The 17066-nt window shown below is 32.2% G+C and overlaps 1 protein-coding gene across 1 annotated transcript in view; it reads left to right on the top strand.

The window, feature by feature from the left end:
• LOC106461714 (probable nuclear hormone receptor HR3) overlaps positions 1-9042 on the top strand; it is a 70703-nt gene extending 61661 nt beyond the window's left edge. Inside the window, exon 10 of the mRNA XM_013921563.2 lies at positions 3834-9042. Within this exon, the coding sequence (XP_013777017.1) occupies positions 3834-4093 (260 nt within the window). The 3' untranslated portion in view covers positions 4094-9042. The remainder of the gene's footprint in view (positions 1-3833) is intronic.
• Positions 9043-17066: the final 8024 nt, after the last annotated feature.

Here is a 17066-nt window from a genome sequence, read left to right as displayed (position 1 = left end):
ATACACTTAATTTCAACAGTCGCACTATAACAAACGCTATAATTCACAATGAACGTCTCACGTGCTCAACAATATTCTCTCTCCGCAGTTCAATTACACATTACCCTCCGTTGCTTCTTGGCCGGTCTTATATATACAAGACTACCTCAATCTAGTAGTCTCTCGACATTTTATGAAGGTTCGAGAAGGAAGTGGCGTGATACAAGCGTCATGTGACCTGCGTTGTCGTAACAGTATGTTTTGAAACAAAGGCTTGAACATTTCTAAATTAGTTCTGTTTTTCATGTATAATTAAAAAAATCATTTAGATTTACAAATTTTAAATTATTAATTTTTCAATATAATTTCTATAAATGTAAATACTCTCTACTCCCAAAGGGATCCAGAATAATTACTTCATGTGGAATGTCACTAAGAAGTGTATTATGAAGCCTTAATAAGGATAAAGCATTCAGTTGTTAGTTTAACATCTACATTGTTTTACTTCACACTGATTAATCAAGTATTTGTTTACATTTTTCAAGGCTGTCTTGTCTACTTTGTTCTGTTTGAAAATGAATAATTGCTGAACTATGAGAAAATGAATATGATAATAGTAATAATAACTGGTTCATATGTCTTCAGTTCTGCCAGAAAGTTTGAAACAAATGAGATGTTGAAATATTCTGGATATATTTTTATAATAAATAGAAATGATATAGATGCTGAATAGAAATGCAAAAATTTTTAGTTTTTTTTTATTCCTGTTCCTTGTACAATCAGTATTATTTAAAATTTATATCTACATAAGATTCATTGAGCATGTGTCACATAACTCCTGCTGGTTGCATCAATTTCTAACTGATACCAAATGGTAGTCTTGGTCCCAAAGTTTGCACAAAAGTAAAACTTTTCACCTAACCCCAGGTACTTCACAAAATACTTTTATTGGAATTCCTTGAAATTGGACTCCAAATATAGAATTGACTTACATTAGAGCCTGTACATAAGTATGCCTGCTAATTACCCTTGGTTAAAGAAATTGAACTTGCTTTATAGTGGCAATGATCATTAAACTGTAAAATACTAGTTCAAGCATTAAATGTGCATTATAGTGGCCCTTTAAATGTGGGCCACAGGTTCGCTAGTGATATAGTAGAGAGTTTAGTGTTCTCCCAGTGGCTCAGTGGTAAGTCTTAAAGCTTGTAATGCTTAAAACCAAATTTTGATACCCTTGGTGGGCACAGCACAAATAGCCTGTTGTGTAATTTTGTGCTTAACCACAAACAGAATGCAGCTTATATATGAATCACTTTCATTACTAATATATTTTTTAAAAAATTAAAGGAGTAATATTTTGAAAAACTTCAGACTGAATCTTTGCCAAGCAAGCTTTGCCATTTTTACATAAAAATAATATTTAATATGGCCTAAAAATATTTGCAGAGATGAGATAATCGTGATGCATAAATTTATGAAGTTTTTAGATATAATACTGGCATGACTACCTCATTTAATTACATTGATTAAGATAATTTTAGAAAAATGCCTTTAGATTTTTTCACTAAGCCTATTAGAGCCTAATCATGTCATATATTATCCAAGATTTTATAAACTTCCATTTGTATCTGTTGTTTGAACTTACAGTAAAGTAGTTCCTATAGAAATGTGTATGTAATGAAAGTGGGGTGAAGTTGTTAGTAACATATTATAAGATGATGTAATACCTCTAAACAGTCGGAAAGTTTTATGACTAGCCTGTAGTGATATAAACACGATTTATACATTTAGAATAAAAAGTATATAAACACGAATATGCATTTAGAATAAAAAGATCCATTATAATGATTCCTGCATTTGCAACCATTTATAAATTGATCAAAATGGATCAAATAGAGCTAAAACCTTTAGAGCTGAATTCACACCCAGTGTTATCATATGGATAGGATAGTCTGTGAGGTAAATAGGGAAACAAAAATAGACTATGTTACCCAGGGGCACAGGTGGAGGATATAACTGACAGCACAAGAAATACAATAAAGGGGTTAGCAATGATGCAGTTTTTGTTGTGCATGTAGGGGCTGATAAAGTAGGGAAAGGTAGGTCAGAGGGGCTAATTAATAAGTACAAGGGGTTGATAAAGGCATTTAAAGAAAAGGCCATAACTTAATTGTGTGTCAGGGATACTACTGAGAATTAATTGTGGGGACGAAATTATGAATAGGTCACTAGGCCTAAATGCAAGGGTGGTAATAAAAAATTATCCCAGTAATTATAAGCCTATTAGTCTTGCATGGTTTCACTAATGAAACATTTAGCCTTAAAAATCTTTTGACACTCTTTGAAAAGGTTACTGCTTATATAGGTGAGGGTTAGGGTGTAGATTTGGTGTATCAGGATTTTCAGAAAGCATTTGATTATGTGCCATGTAAAAAAGTTATATCTATAGGTGTTGGGGATAAGTTAGCAAACTGAATAGAAGAATGGCTGGATGGAAGAATGCAGAGGGTTATAAATGTAGTTCAGTCAAACATGATTAATGTCATAAGTGGGTTACCTCAGGGCTCAGTTTTGGGACCTTTGCTCTTTTCGATTTACATCAATGGCTCTGAGTGAAACCAAGAGTGCAACACAATTAACCTTTTTAAAGTCTGTGAAATAATTTAATTTGATAAATTAACTTAAAATTTTCCCATCACTGGGGACAGGCACTTTTGCTTGTAATTGATAACATTGAAATAATGAGATGATATATCTAGCCAGAAAAAAAAAAGAATTTTTGAATTATTCTAGGCTTCAGTAAGGTTGCCCTTTACGACACCTGCACTAAAATAATCAATAAATTACTTAAATTTGCCGATGATAGTAAGGTCTTGAGTGTTACTAGCTGTGAAAAGGATGCTGCTGCTTTACAAAAAGATTTAGATCATTAGTGAGTTGGGCAAATAAATTACAAATGGGTTTTAACTATAATAAATGCAAGATAATGCAGGTGGATTATCATAATTTGAATTCTAAGTATGATTTGGATGGAAATATCCTTAAAAGTGTCAGGAAAGAAAGGGATCTTAATATAATGGTTGATCAGTCTCTTAAGCCATTCAAGCAATGTGCTTTTGCTAGTGGTAGAGAAAATAGGATTTTAGGTTGTATTTACAGAAATATTGAATAGAAGTCTTAAAAGATTATAATTTTATTGCATAGGTCACTGGTTAGGCCACATTTTAAGTTTTGTGTTCAGTCTTGGGCTCTTTACCTTAGGAAGGACATTGAATTGTTGGAAAGGGTTCAGAGGAGGGTTATTATAATGGCTCCTGGGATGGATGGGTTGTCATATGAGGAGAGATTAAGATCTCTGAAATTGTTTTCTTTTAAAAAATTAATAGTTAGAGGGGATCTGATTGAAATGTTTAAGATTGTAAAGGAATTTAATAGTGATGATGCATCATATTTTTTCACACTTAATGGCAAGAATAGTATGACTAGGGGACACAAATATACATTTTAGCAAGGTAGCAGTCATCTTCAGCTTAGACAATTTTTCTAACAGGGTGGTTGGCCTCTGGAATGGGTTGCCTTTAGATGTAGTGGAGGCAGTAAATTTAAGTGAGTTTAAGAGAAAGCTTGATAATTATATGAATGATAAAGGCTGGCTTTAATATTTTTATTTGTAAAATTTATTTATTTAATAGTTTTAGTTTAGTTTAGAGGATGGGACAGCCAAGATGGACCAATAGGTCCTTTGTTGTCCCTAAGTTTTATAAGTTATATGCAACCTTTATTCACATATTTTAGTGAGTTATTTAGAAAATACTCTTACAACAGGTAATTAATTGTTTTTTGTTTTTTTACAGATCGTGTGGGTCTTAAAGAAGTTCTTGATATTCAGCGTCTTAATCAAGCCATATTGAAGTCGCTCCGGTTTGAATTGGACTGCACCCACAAATTACCTTATAAAGGAGATGTCAGCATATTGGATTCTCTTTTGGCCAAGATTCCAAGCCTCAGAGAAATGAACATTCTACATATGGATGCCTTAGCAAAGTTCAAACAGACTTATCCTCACCAAGAATTTCCTGCTTTGCATAAAGAGCTTTTCTCAGTTGATATGTGATTCGTTTTCCATTTGGCTTTGAATGACTTTTATGGCCTATCTAGTAAAATAAATGAGACCTAAGATTTCTTAAATTAAAAGGCCAGTTAGAAAAGACAGCAAAGCTACAGGTTTATACCTAATAGCCTGCTACCAAAATGAATCCAACTTGTCATTTTCTCTATCAATCTGTGGAGAAGATTGAGAATTGAAGTTGGGATTTCTTCAGCATTCCCAAACTTTTAGACTCTCAATTTTGGATGTAGTGTAACTCCAATTTACACTTGTGGTATAAAGATAACTGAGTTGTTGCTAGCATTGATAGAAAACATAATTAGAAGAAGGATGAAGGTATAAGCTCATACTGTAAGCTGGATCTTTATCTCCCTTCCCCCAAACAAAAAGTAAAATTAATGAAAAAGTCTGAGCTGAATTGTGAGAAAGATGTGATATAGAGTAAAATTTTATGGAAAGTTTCTGTTTATGAGTGTTTTATGAAAAGTGTTTAACATGTAAATTTTAATAACAGTGTTTGTGAAACAACAGTATGAACTTGCCAAACATATACAAACTTTCTCGTTAAGGAATCATGCTAACTGTAGTTGCAGAGTCATGGCTCCTTTGATCATTTTAGTAGAGTAAGTTACTGCCATCTTAGCTTCTCATCTGGAGTGATCATTAGATCTAGATAACACATTCAGTTCACTTATTTATGGTGCACTCATTCATTATTGTTTTGTTTGTAAAGTGTTTTATAAATTTTAATTTTAAGTTTGGAGATTTTACATTTAACCATTTAATCATATGTTCATTGTCATCATCAGGTATTTGTGTAGCCCATATGTTTCAGTCAGAAATGGGATCATGATATCAGGGGGTTCTAGCAGTAGCTCAGGGCACACTTGAACACTATATCTGCTTACAAGTTAATAATTAACATTATTTACAAGTCCTCAGGGGATCTCATTGTTTTCTTTTGTTTTATTACTTTTTGGAGTAATCTACTGTGCTCTTGTACCTAGTTCCTCAGTGAATTTATTTGAGAGTATTTCAGTTATTGAGGGAAGAAAAGAAAGTGTAGTGGCAGCAGTTTGTCCTGTCAGGGTACATGGATGCACCATGAGACAGAAACGTTATTTATTTCTATACCCCAGCTAATGTATTCCTTTGTCTAGAGTAGTCACCAATATCTACAGAATGGTACAGTCCAAGAAGGACTAGAAAAAGCACTGCCATGGGAAAGAGATAGTGTCTACCTCGCACCTGGGTTGAGAGCAGTATTATAGTGCTATCACTGCCACTTTCTGCTTACTTCCAGAAATGAAAATAATTAATTTTTTCAATAACTTTAAGGCCACTGTTAAGGGTGTGTTCCATGAGCCCTGACCATAGGTAGGATATAGTATATACATGACATTCACAATTAAGTCAAAATATTTTTTGTCCCTCCCACACACACATTTTGGTCCCAATTTCCACCCAATGCCCTGATTGTATTGGACTAACCTAGCATTGGTAGAAGTTTACTACATGCTTCTCAACTGTGCCTAGTAAGATAGATTTAGGTCTCTCCAAAAGACAAGCGACTTTGACCACTAGTGTGATACAGAAGTTGAAAATAGGACATATTTTTGTAGAGTTTTAATGGTTAGATTTTAAAGGTATCTTGTTATTTGTTGCTGATGAGAGACATCTTACCCAAGCTGTTCATGGGCACCTAAGATACTGAGCATTGCAGGTGTTTGTGGCTGCTGAGAGATATCTTACCCAAATGTTCACAGACAATTGGAATACTGAGCATTGCAGGAGTTTGTTATTTGTTGCTGACGAAACATATCTTAGCCAAATGTTCACAGGCACCTGGGATACTGAGCATTGCAGGTGTTTGTGTTTGTTATTTGTTGCTGATGAGAGATATCTTACCCAAGCTGTTCAAAGGCACATGGGATACTGAGCATTGCAGGTCTTTGGTTCAGTGTGAAGTAACTTTCTAAATAGTTGTTGTAAGGTAAGAAGGCTCATTCACTAAGCTTGGCTGGGTGATGAATTGTTAATATTGTTTCCATTAATAAGAATAAGCTGCCCTTTAATGTATATTTTACAAGAATTATTTTAGTTTGTCCTTTGTTGTAATTAGCATTTGTAATGTTGCATTACACATTTTGTCTTCACTTTTAAGCATTTTAAACACATCTTCACTGTATAATATACTCTATCATAAATGTCATAAGATTTGTAATAGTAAGGAAGAAGCTATCAGTGTTTTTGAAATTACAGTCCCTTTTTTATCAACCTAATACTAGATGGTTAAGTTCAGGAAGAAATATAGATTAGTTTGAAAAGATAGTAACAAAGTTTTCAAGAAATTAGCTATGTTTTAGTTATCTAATACACTGCAAATGACAAGATTATCTTCCTAATTCTTAAATGGTTGAATTTACTATATTTTAAAAAATATGTAGTTTAATTTTAAAGCTTTAATTTATTATTATAAATCCAACAATTTCATGGAAACTACCTTAGTAAAATAATACAGTCCTATAAAGCAATTAACTATAATGTAATTAGATTTTGAATGGTAACAGTATATTTCGGTATGCCTCTTAATAAACCTTTAAGATAATATTTTTGTGGTTACTTAGAGGTTGCACATGTGGAAAGTACAAAGTTCATTCTCCAGACCACTTAGTAAGAAGTATGGAAGGCTTCCACAGGGGGCACAGTAATGCTAAGAGTTCTTATTAGGAAATGCACCAGACAAGAATTAACTATGTGCCTTCATGCTTGTTATCATGCAAAAATGCCTGACATTATTCAGTAATTTAGTGCCAATAGCTGTATTACTTTCTACATAATTATTAGCTTTTCATCTTAACTGTAAAAATACTAGCACTATTTTTGTAGCTCATTAAGTAAACACCAGTTTTCAAACAAGAAAAAAAAGCCCACTGAGCCCTCTGTGGGATTTACCATACACAGCTCGGTTCAGTTGTGGACTCTACCATAGCCATGTAATTAACAAAAAAAAATGCATTTCTTAACTTAAATGTACCAGGATGGACTTTTTGTATTTGATGATTTGGTCTGTTTTTCCTTCATTAGGGGTTTCACCAGAAATGAAATATTCAAATAAAATCATTGTAAGAATAATTTCTGATTCTTTTAGTGGGTTTTAGGTTTAATTTTATTACTTCAAATATTCACATGTATTGAACAATAATTCAATTATGATCAATAACTTAGTAAAAGTTTCTTCTATATTTTTGTATATGAACTGATCACTTCGCAACAATCACAAGTAATGTAGTCTGCTACTTCTGGACTAAAAAGCACTGTTGACATTTTGTTTTTAATACAAGTTTTTTGTGAAACTGTAATGTACTTATTTAAACTTGGTATCTAGCTTATAATATGATATCTTGAAATTATGATGTACTGATAAGCAAGTCAACATTAAAGTGTGTGAAATGCATGAAAATGCTTGTACATTACAAAAAATTATTTAAAAGAATAGGATACAGAGCTTTCTTAAGGGTTTGTTAGCTATTACACTGTCAAATCGAATATATCCTTTCAGAAATGTGATTATTGAATGTAAACAATATTTTTTAATCCAGAAAAGTAGTGGCCATATGTTACAGCCATATAAAGAAATAATTCATGCATATAAAGATAAACATTCACATCCAAATCTTTTTTTTTTTGCAAAAAGTATTTCTAAATACTGTTTTCTTATTTAAGATATAATATTGCTCTGTCAGTATGTCTACCTCTAGGTTATTTGAAGTCAACATATCCTAAAAATAATTAACTTTTTAATTTTTTTCTATATAATATACTTTGATGAAACATCATTACTTACAAACTTTACATACGTATTGATCTGTATTAAAATTAAAGTTTCTTCACATGTGAATGAACCTATCAGTGACAGAACTGTTTGATAATTAAATGTACTATTTTTCTATCTTTATAACACATAAACATCTAAAAACTAGCTCTCCTAAATTTGTACAAGTCTCCACACGTTCATCTTTCCACTTTCTATAGTCATCAATAAATACCAAATCCACTATACAATACAAAAAATACTTTGTGAAATAGATGACCAGTTAAAGGTAGTTATAGTTACTGTAAAAAAGTGAAGAGTTGTAGTTTTTGCTATGAAAACTGATCAGTGTTTTTTGAACCTACAGAATATATCTATTTGTTAAGTCTGATAATATAATAGCCATTAAAAGTTTATAAAATGCTTATTGGTAAAAACAGAATAATAAACTATAATTATTAAATTGAATTTTATGCTGAATTGATGTTTTATTTTGAAACTTTTCAGGGACAGGCAATAAGATGTGATTTTTTTGTGTTATATTCTGAAAGCAACAGGACGATAGGACACAAGCTTAAGATATGGACAAGACAGGCTAGGCTGTATTTAAGAAAATTATATTTGTAACGGGGTGATTGGCTTATGAAATGAGTTGTGGATGGTTTTTTACATGGTTTAATAGGGAGAATCAATAATGTTCTAAAAAAGATAGTGTTGGTTTTTAAGTTTTTAGTTTTCTCAAATGTGGATGTGCAAAGACAATTTTGATGGACAAAATGGTCTCTCCTTGTTCTGTATGTTAAGTTTGTTTATTATCCCTGATCTGTTAACTAGACAAGAGTTAAAAAATAAGCGAGTATTATGCAAAGAAACATTTATTGTACAAAAGAACAAGAAAGCATCAATATTTAGTTTTAAATCAATTGGATCATCTTCTCATATGAAAATGTTTACTTCAAAACAATTCACATAAACTATATATCCCAAAAGTAATTACTAACAATGTAGATGTAACTCGTTTCTTTTTTTCTTTCACCAAATTGTTTTAAATCAGTACATGGGGAATACATAAAGGGGGCATTTGCTCCCCCTACATTTCACAAAAATTTCACATATTATGAAGTAAACTTAACATTGTAGTTAAACTAAATATTTTGAGTAATTTTTATTAAAACTAAATTTGTGCTTGCGTTTAAGCACACATAACACATATTCTTTTAGTCTGTTGATTTACTCTGTAAAAGCTGATCCCTAACATACATTTTGACCCCCCCTCCCCCGAAAATATTTCTGTGGGTGCCCATGAGTGTAGGAACTTGATTATGCTACAGGTAAAGGTAATTCAAAAGTCTATGCAGAATTTGACTACTTTGCCAAAGATATTTCACAGTTATATAAAATATGAAAAAATTTTCCTAGCTAGGAATTATATTTAAAGAATTGTGAAATTAATAATTGAAGGCTTGTACAAGCTTTGTTGTTCAGTTTTCCCTAGTCCATACTTTGGTTTTATTAATTGAAATATAGTTTTATGTCTGGGTAAGGAAATTTTGAGTGCTATAAATTATTTTCATATGGCTAGTATGGTTGTTATCATTTTTATGAAAGTTATGTGTTAACCAAATTCTTTAACTTGGACAGATAAATTTAATAACCCATATTGGGATAAGAATTAAAAAAAAACACCTATATTAATATGGATGTCTCTTTTCTGTACATATTGTCAGTCATACTTAAGAAACTGAAAATAAAACCTATTTTGTGCCTGATTATGACAACGTAGATTTTAAAATGTCTTCACTAACTTTACCACACAACTCGGATGTGAATACAGTTGTAAGAAAATCAATAATATAAATGCTGTTGCTGCTGACTTATAATTGCTACTGTTAATCAGATGTTATTAGTGTTAAAAAGCACTAAGACATACCAGTACATTTACATCAATTGGTAAACTTGTAATCCAAAATGATAATAAGATACACATCACCTTTCTAAATTAAATTTTTAGATTAGGATACATATTACTATAAAAGGGTTGAATGGGCTAACAAATAATCATCCTCTAAAATAATTACTTAGTGTAATGTCCCAGTCTTTAGCCTCATGTTTTCTGTCCGTATCAAAAATGGTAAAAGTATGAAATTGTCCTAGTTTCTCTGTACTTCAGTGTGAGTTTGATATTTAAAGTTTGCCATTTTTATATGGCTCCTTTAAATCTTTCTTGGAGACTCACCTGACAAAGACTATTTATATTGTACAATATCCCCTCCTTCTCTGCTTTGTTTGCTTAATAATTTGCCAATGGGCAGCTACAGGAATTGAGATTTGAAAACTTGCCCAGCCACATAAAAAAACCCACATTTTTCTTTTAAATAAGTTTAAGACAATTTAGGCATATTTTTTTTTTATTTAATATTATTTTTAACAAGATACACCTTTAACAAATTTTGTTTGTCTTCGGTTTTAAAATGTGATGCAACAGACATTTGAGTATTTAGCATATGGTAAAAAGTATGTTATTGTAATTTAAACTGTTCCAAAGCTGTTATGGTGTCCCACTGTATTGGGAGGGTGTTCCAGTTTTTCACTCTGGAAATCTAGTAACCCTACTAATGACAGTTTGCTCTCAACTACTGATCTCTATCCTAAACTGGATTGAGAATTGACCCTTTCATGTGGAGTCATGAAAAATTTTGGAAAGCTTATCTGGTAGAATGAGAAAATTATCTTTTTAATTTAATAGACATCACTGGGAAAAGAAGTATGCAACTTGACATAAAACACCATTTATTAGTTTTCTAACTGCAATCAAATCTGTGCAACAATTATATGAAACTTACTATCATCACCTTTACCTCCTTTAAGTATCTTTTGACATATAAATTAAGCCAGGATTACTTGGAAGTTTTTTTACTACTGATGCTGTTAGGTCATTTTGCAATTGTAATGACATTCCCACTGTTCAACGGTTCACAGATACATATAAAATATTGCTCATACGCAATGAAATAAAAGCAAACTGCACTACACATGACGATGCATCATTTTTAAGTGTTAGCAAAGATCGTATAGCACTTCCTAGTGGTTCTGAAGGTATGTTAGACGTGGGCGATAAGCAGAATTGACGTTGAAGTATGTGAGCCTATACAGGATGACCATGATTACGAAGATGTGCCAAATTGCACACCCTTTTTTTACCTATAAGAAAGTCAAAATAAGACAAAAAAATTAATGCATTGTACAGATTTTTTGGAATAGAGATCTTGGTAAATGAAAATTCTAGAAAGTTGTTAATTTAGCAACAAAGAACAAGTAGAGATGGTTTGGTAAAGGCATCAGTAAATGTAATTAAAATACGTAAGGTAGCAGAAATGGTAAACTTCCTCGGGCAATTACAGTTGGCTTCGGAATACAGACTGCTGTTTAGAAAGTAGTAGTTTTCAATGTAGTTTGCTCTGTTTTAGATGGACGCATTTATGTATTATATAAAAATATATATTCCTAAGTAACAATCTGCTAAAGTTGCAGGAGAAAAGTGAGAAAAAAAAAGTATTTTAAGTTAAGTTTATTTAACCATCAATAGTTTCAAATTATATGGAGTATTAAAATGTTTGTTATGTTGTGTACGCCTTTTACAAGCTGCCAAAGAATGATTACCAATATAATTGCCATAGGACATAAGTATTAGACGTAATACATTCTTAAACACTAAATTCTTAATCTAGCCCAATAGGGATTTTCAAGAAGTAGAAGAATATATAATAATGATAATATCATTCCAAACACACTATATTTGTCATATTCATTACTTTTCGCTCAATCCAAAGCTCTTCAGATAGGCTGGGATACAACTAATAATGTTTGTACTATTATTGTGTTTATTGTATCCCAGCCAACCTGAAAGACTCTGGATTGAGTGAAACGCGTCATCAGCAACAGATATGACAAATACAATGTGTATAATTGTTATTAAAAGGTTTGTACAATATCCAAAGTGTGTAGAGAACTTAAAAGTTGTTTATTGTCGAATATACTGAGTGTAATATATGTGGTTACAACAACCAATTATTTTATAATTTATGCCATAAAATATAAATATATATATATATATATGTGTGTATTGTAGTACACGTACTTTATTAGCCTACTCATGTACATATGTATATTGTAATCAAAATAATAGTTATGCTGTATTGGTAAACACTCAACTACAGCACGTAACAAGTTTTGTGCCATTTCGATATTAATACTTGCATTGTGTTTATACTGTAATTTCTACGTTACCACAGACTTGTATAAGCTTTTACCGAAATTTGTCACTTTCTTATTGACATAGCCCATTGTGTAGCTTTGTGCTTAACTTCAAACAAATAAACAAATTCTTATTAATATAGCAGACCACAATAAAATAAATTCAAACCAACACCATATTCAGTTACTGCTTTTTTATTTTTTCAATACCAATTGTACTAACATAGCAATTTTATTTACTTAGTTACTACAAAAACGTAGCATATATGAATTTAAATGTACACAGCCTCTAAACCCATTCCTAAACATGCTCGTCCTTCTAGCCGTGAAGGCGTTATAACGTTATAGCTAATGCCACTATTCGCCGGTAAAGAGTTGACGGTGGGTGGTGTTGACTACTTACCTTCCCTCTAGTCTATCGAAGTGGTATAATGTTAATGCCACTGTATTTGGTGCTGCATAGTACATGCAAAAGATTGGGAATGAAATACTCCACAACTAGCTCCTGCATGTAAAAAAAAAAAGGTCCCATTTAATTCATGTTTTTGTTGGCACTGCCCTTAACTGCTCTGTAATATCAGATGCTAGAAAAAAGATTATCAAATTTGGTGCCTTGGGTAAACGTGTGCAAATTAGAATAACTGTAAAATGAGTGTGCGCTAAACTTGGAAATGAAACTGTAATGAAACCCCCGGCTATTGTTCCTACTAGGTGTTTCAGTTTCTTGGAGAGACTGTGTGTTGACATATGCACGTAGGCTGGCTTAATGGCTTTCTTGAAGAGAGAGACGATGCCATGAATAAAGAAATCATTCCAACTCACTAACAGTAACAGAGTATATGCCCAGCTTGTGTTTCTGAAAGAAAAGCTTGGTTTTAATTGTGCAAAAAAGGTTGGAGAGATATGGTTCTATTCTTCACAAGTGTGCTACATTGCAGAAGTTAAGCTCCCTATTTGCTAGGAACCAGAGCACAAAGATTGTACCAAAGTGAAGTGTAGTTTTTGGAATGCTGTCATCTAAAGATTCTGCTTAGGTGAGTCGATCTATTAATGAATTATCTGTAGTCCCAAGAGAAAAATGGAAAAAAATAACTGCAAATAATATGTCTACCACTGTGGAGAAGTTATAGATGCAAGGATGAATGCTGGATCCTTTCCTGAAGTCAGCTCAGAGTTATGAATTTCATAACTACAACAAAATGTTTTCCTTGTGGAAAGATGTAATAACTGGAGCTCTGCACTTACAATTCAGTCAAGACATAAGAGAGTAGTCAACTGTACTTAATTGTGTTTAAGTATTTTTTTATCTGAATAAAACCAGATTTTAACCAGAATATTTATTCTTTCTTGATTATGCATGAAAAATTTCACCCGATTTTGTCCCTTTTTATATTAAAAATTATTGACCCTAATTTATAAAAGAATTTGACCCAAAAATCAAAACTCCTAGCCATACTTGATTTGAAAATGGACAAAAAAAAAAAAACGTGATAAAAAACCTAATAGAGAGGAATTAAGTTTCGCTCTGGGACAACTCGGGATCTTAATAGAAAAAACCTGGAATTTCCAGGAGCCATGGTAGTGAGTTAGTGTTAAAAAAATGAGCTAAGTCCAATCCAAAAATACAAACTATAAATTATTGTTTTGGTTATAAAAAGGAGATTTACACAATATTCGCAGCGTATAACAAAATATAATCAAAGAAAGAAGAAAAACAGGAAGTTACAATACATTTAACTCGCCTGCCATCCAACTCGACCCACACCAAATGTCTTTGTTCTCATCAAATTACCAGTATTTGGCTTCAAATGCTCTTTTATACCCTGGTATTAAACAGGCGTGTGCTTGATCCCATATAATGTTGTTCACATCGAGAACAGGCATATCTATTGTAACTTGTTTTATCGTTGGTCGGATTATTTTGGGTTATTTGATTAAAATGATGTGAAATCTCATCCACGTAATGATAACAAATTAATTTACTTTTTCAATAAGTGAATAACGTTAGTTACGGACTATATTTACTTGTATACCTAACTTAAAACACAATGGTTCAAATAACGTTTAACAGGATTTCCAAAACTAAGGAACATCTAGCTCACATATACAAAACCTTACCTGCAGAATCTCAATCACAGATGCACTAATGTCATTGTCTACCTCTAACTGAACCATAGGTACAATAACTCATATTGTCAAACTTATATCGAACTAATTCAGTCATTTAATATTCATTAACTCGCTGCTTAATATTTACCTCTCACTTATTTTCTCGTTAATACACGAAATTGTTTGATGATTACATAATCATGATTAGCATCTTCTAGCAAACAATCACAAATTAGAATATTAAAAATATAGCTTACAGCACATCAGTAAAAAAGTAAGTGCATTGAAGTTTATTAGTTCTGTCCTTTATCCTAAAAAAAAAAGTTCTATATTCTTTGCACATATTTTAAAGCTAAACATATTAAAATTGGAAGGTAGTTTGATTTCAAAACATTTTTGATTTGATTTCTCAAAACATAATTGTCTTTGCCCATAAATGGAAAACTGCCGTAAGATGACAGTTGGACCATCGTAGCTCACCTTACAAGGGGTGTAAACACAATTTAATTTAAGAATAATTTCAAAATGTTAATTAATGATAAAGTATAGACATTTCTTGATAAAATAATTTTCACATCTTTATTCCTTTATGAAAATAATGAGTCACTAGTGATACAATAAGCACTATAAGATAGATATTTATCCAATTGACCTTGTATTTAAGAGGTATAAACTGTCAACATGGCTATAGAATCTTTTATATATATTTGTTTTTGATACATACTTATTTTCAAATGATCACCGAAGTTGTTATTACTATCAAAATCTAACAAAGGGCAAATTATATTTTTCTTCGGTTGTAAACTTGATGTCCGTTTAAATATTATGAGAACAAATTTATTTGTTCTCTTTTTTTTTTACGTAATTCACGTTACACTAAGTGAGAAACATGGGGTACTTATTTCCATTAGTTGTGGTGAATAATTATGTTTAGTCATGGATTTTGTCTAAGTATAGTGAAGTCATGAGTACAGTCTATTCTCAGAATAACGGAAACCTACTGTTCCTAGTATTTTCCATCCAGTGGATCAGCAGTAAGATTATCACTTTCAGTGTGTGAGCCCAGTAGTAGGCACAGTCCATTGTGTAGCTTTATGCTTTACATCAAATGAATGAGCCTGGTACTTTTCATATTCAAACGCTATTTTGATTATTAATCTTCCAGTAGCCAATTTAGTGTATTCAAACAGTTACCTTCCATCACAGACAGACATTTATTTGTCCATAGTAAAGGTATTAGAAAGTGTCATAATATTCACACACCTGAAGTCCACACAGAACCTTGGAATTTCTTCCTTCTTTTTCACAATCTCTACTGTAGACAATTAGTTAAGCACTCTTTGAAGGTTGTATTGTGTTATTCTGCTACCTTTAAGTTATCTCAAATCTGACAACATCCCCTTTTCTCCAAGATAGTCTGCAAAGTGAGTCAACTGCGTGTATGTAACTACTTGTTGCTGTTCTCTAACCCAGATTTGCATCTGAACCCACAAAAATATCAGCAAACTACACAACAAGAACAAAATGAGTTCATAACTCTCTGATGAGTTCAGATTGTTTGCATAATCCCCAACAATGGTTTCAGATGTTCACAAGGCCCTACACTCACTTCCAGAAGGCAGTACAACTTTGGTGGCGCCAGCTTCAGAGCTGATCTTATTCATTAATTGTTATGGGTTTATGAACATAATTAATTAAAAAGATTAACTTTGAACTTTCTGATATGTTAAAAAAGTATTTTTATATTTCAGTCATGACTTCTTAACTAATCTGAGATTTTGAACAATGATCTAGCTTTATTAGACATATCCTAACTGGCATTTATTATTCATTTCAGAAAATGATCCCTTCAAGGGACATTGATTTGTTTGTGCAGCAAAATGTGTTATTGTTGGTCATTCATCTCTCCTGCAAAAATGTTATTTGTCTTGAATTTTTAACTGACTACCAATATCCAACAGAGGTTGGGACCACTTTGGAGTTCATTCAGTGACAAGTAATTTTCGAAACAAGCTGACAATTTACTTTGTTTAGGATGGACAATTAAAAATAAATTTTGTTCTTGAGTAGACTTAAAATGAATAAGTTAATAAATGGCGCATAAAAATCTCCTAAAACTCTAAACTGTGTCAGTCTTTGTATTTTACATTTTGGATAGGAAAAAAGTTGAATGACTAATTTCATCTAGTTCAAGTATGGTAAATAAAGTTGACAAATACCTTTGATAATCAGTAAGTAGCCAAAGTTATGATAACTCTTTACCACTGAACTGATAATGAATATTTTATGTGGTAATTTAAGGCTGAACTGATATCCTCTGCTCAATGGGGTGGTACAATACGTCTCTCTCCTTTTCCTCTGATTCCTGTTGACAAAAGCTTCATTGGTAATATATGGATGGAGCTGACTGGCATGCACTTCCACTTTTGCTCCCCTGTCAATTTCTTTAACTTATACATCGATGTACCAAACCCACATCTACTCTCCATGCTGGTACATTAAGTCCTTCATGGTCTTATTGTAACACTTCTTCTGATGTTTGACAACCTTTCCTAGCTGTTGACACGAAAAATCGTGCATGTCAACTAATACAGACCCTAACCACTTCACATATTCTCGTTATCACCGTGGGACATCGCTCTAGGAGGAGAGCCATACATCACATCAACAGGGAACAGGGTTTCCTGCTCAAACATGAGAATATTTGCAGCCTGTCAGTCTCTGCTAATTTGCACTGTACGCTACTAAAATATACAGTAAGAGCTAGTCCCATTTGGTCCAGCTAAGATTGAGAAGTTTGGC

The sequence above is a fragment of the Limulus polyphemus genome, unplaced genomic scaffold (assembly GCF_000517525.1).
Source record: "Limulus polyphemus unplaced genomic scaffold, Limulus_polyphemus-2.1.2 Scaffold1016, whole genome shotgun sequence".
NCBI classification, from domain to species: domain Eukaryota; kingdom Metazoa; phylum Arthropoda; class Merostomata; order Xiphosura; family Limulidae; genus Limulus; species Limulus polyphemus.
The sequence above is the reverse complement of the archived record's forward strand: the minus strand, read 5'-3'. Positions and strand labels throughout refer to the sequence as shown.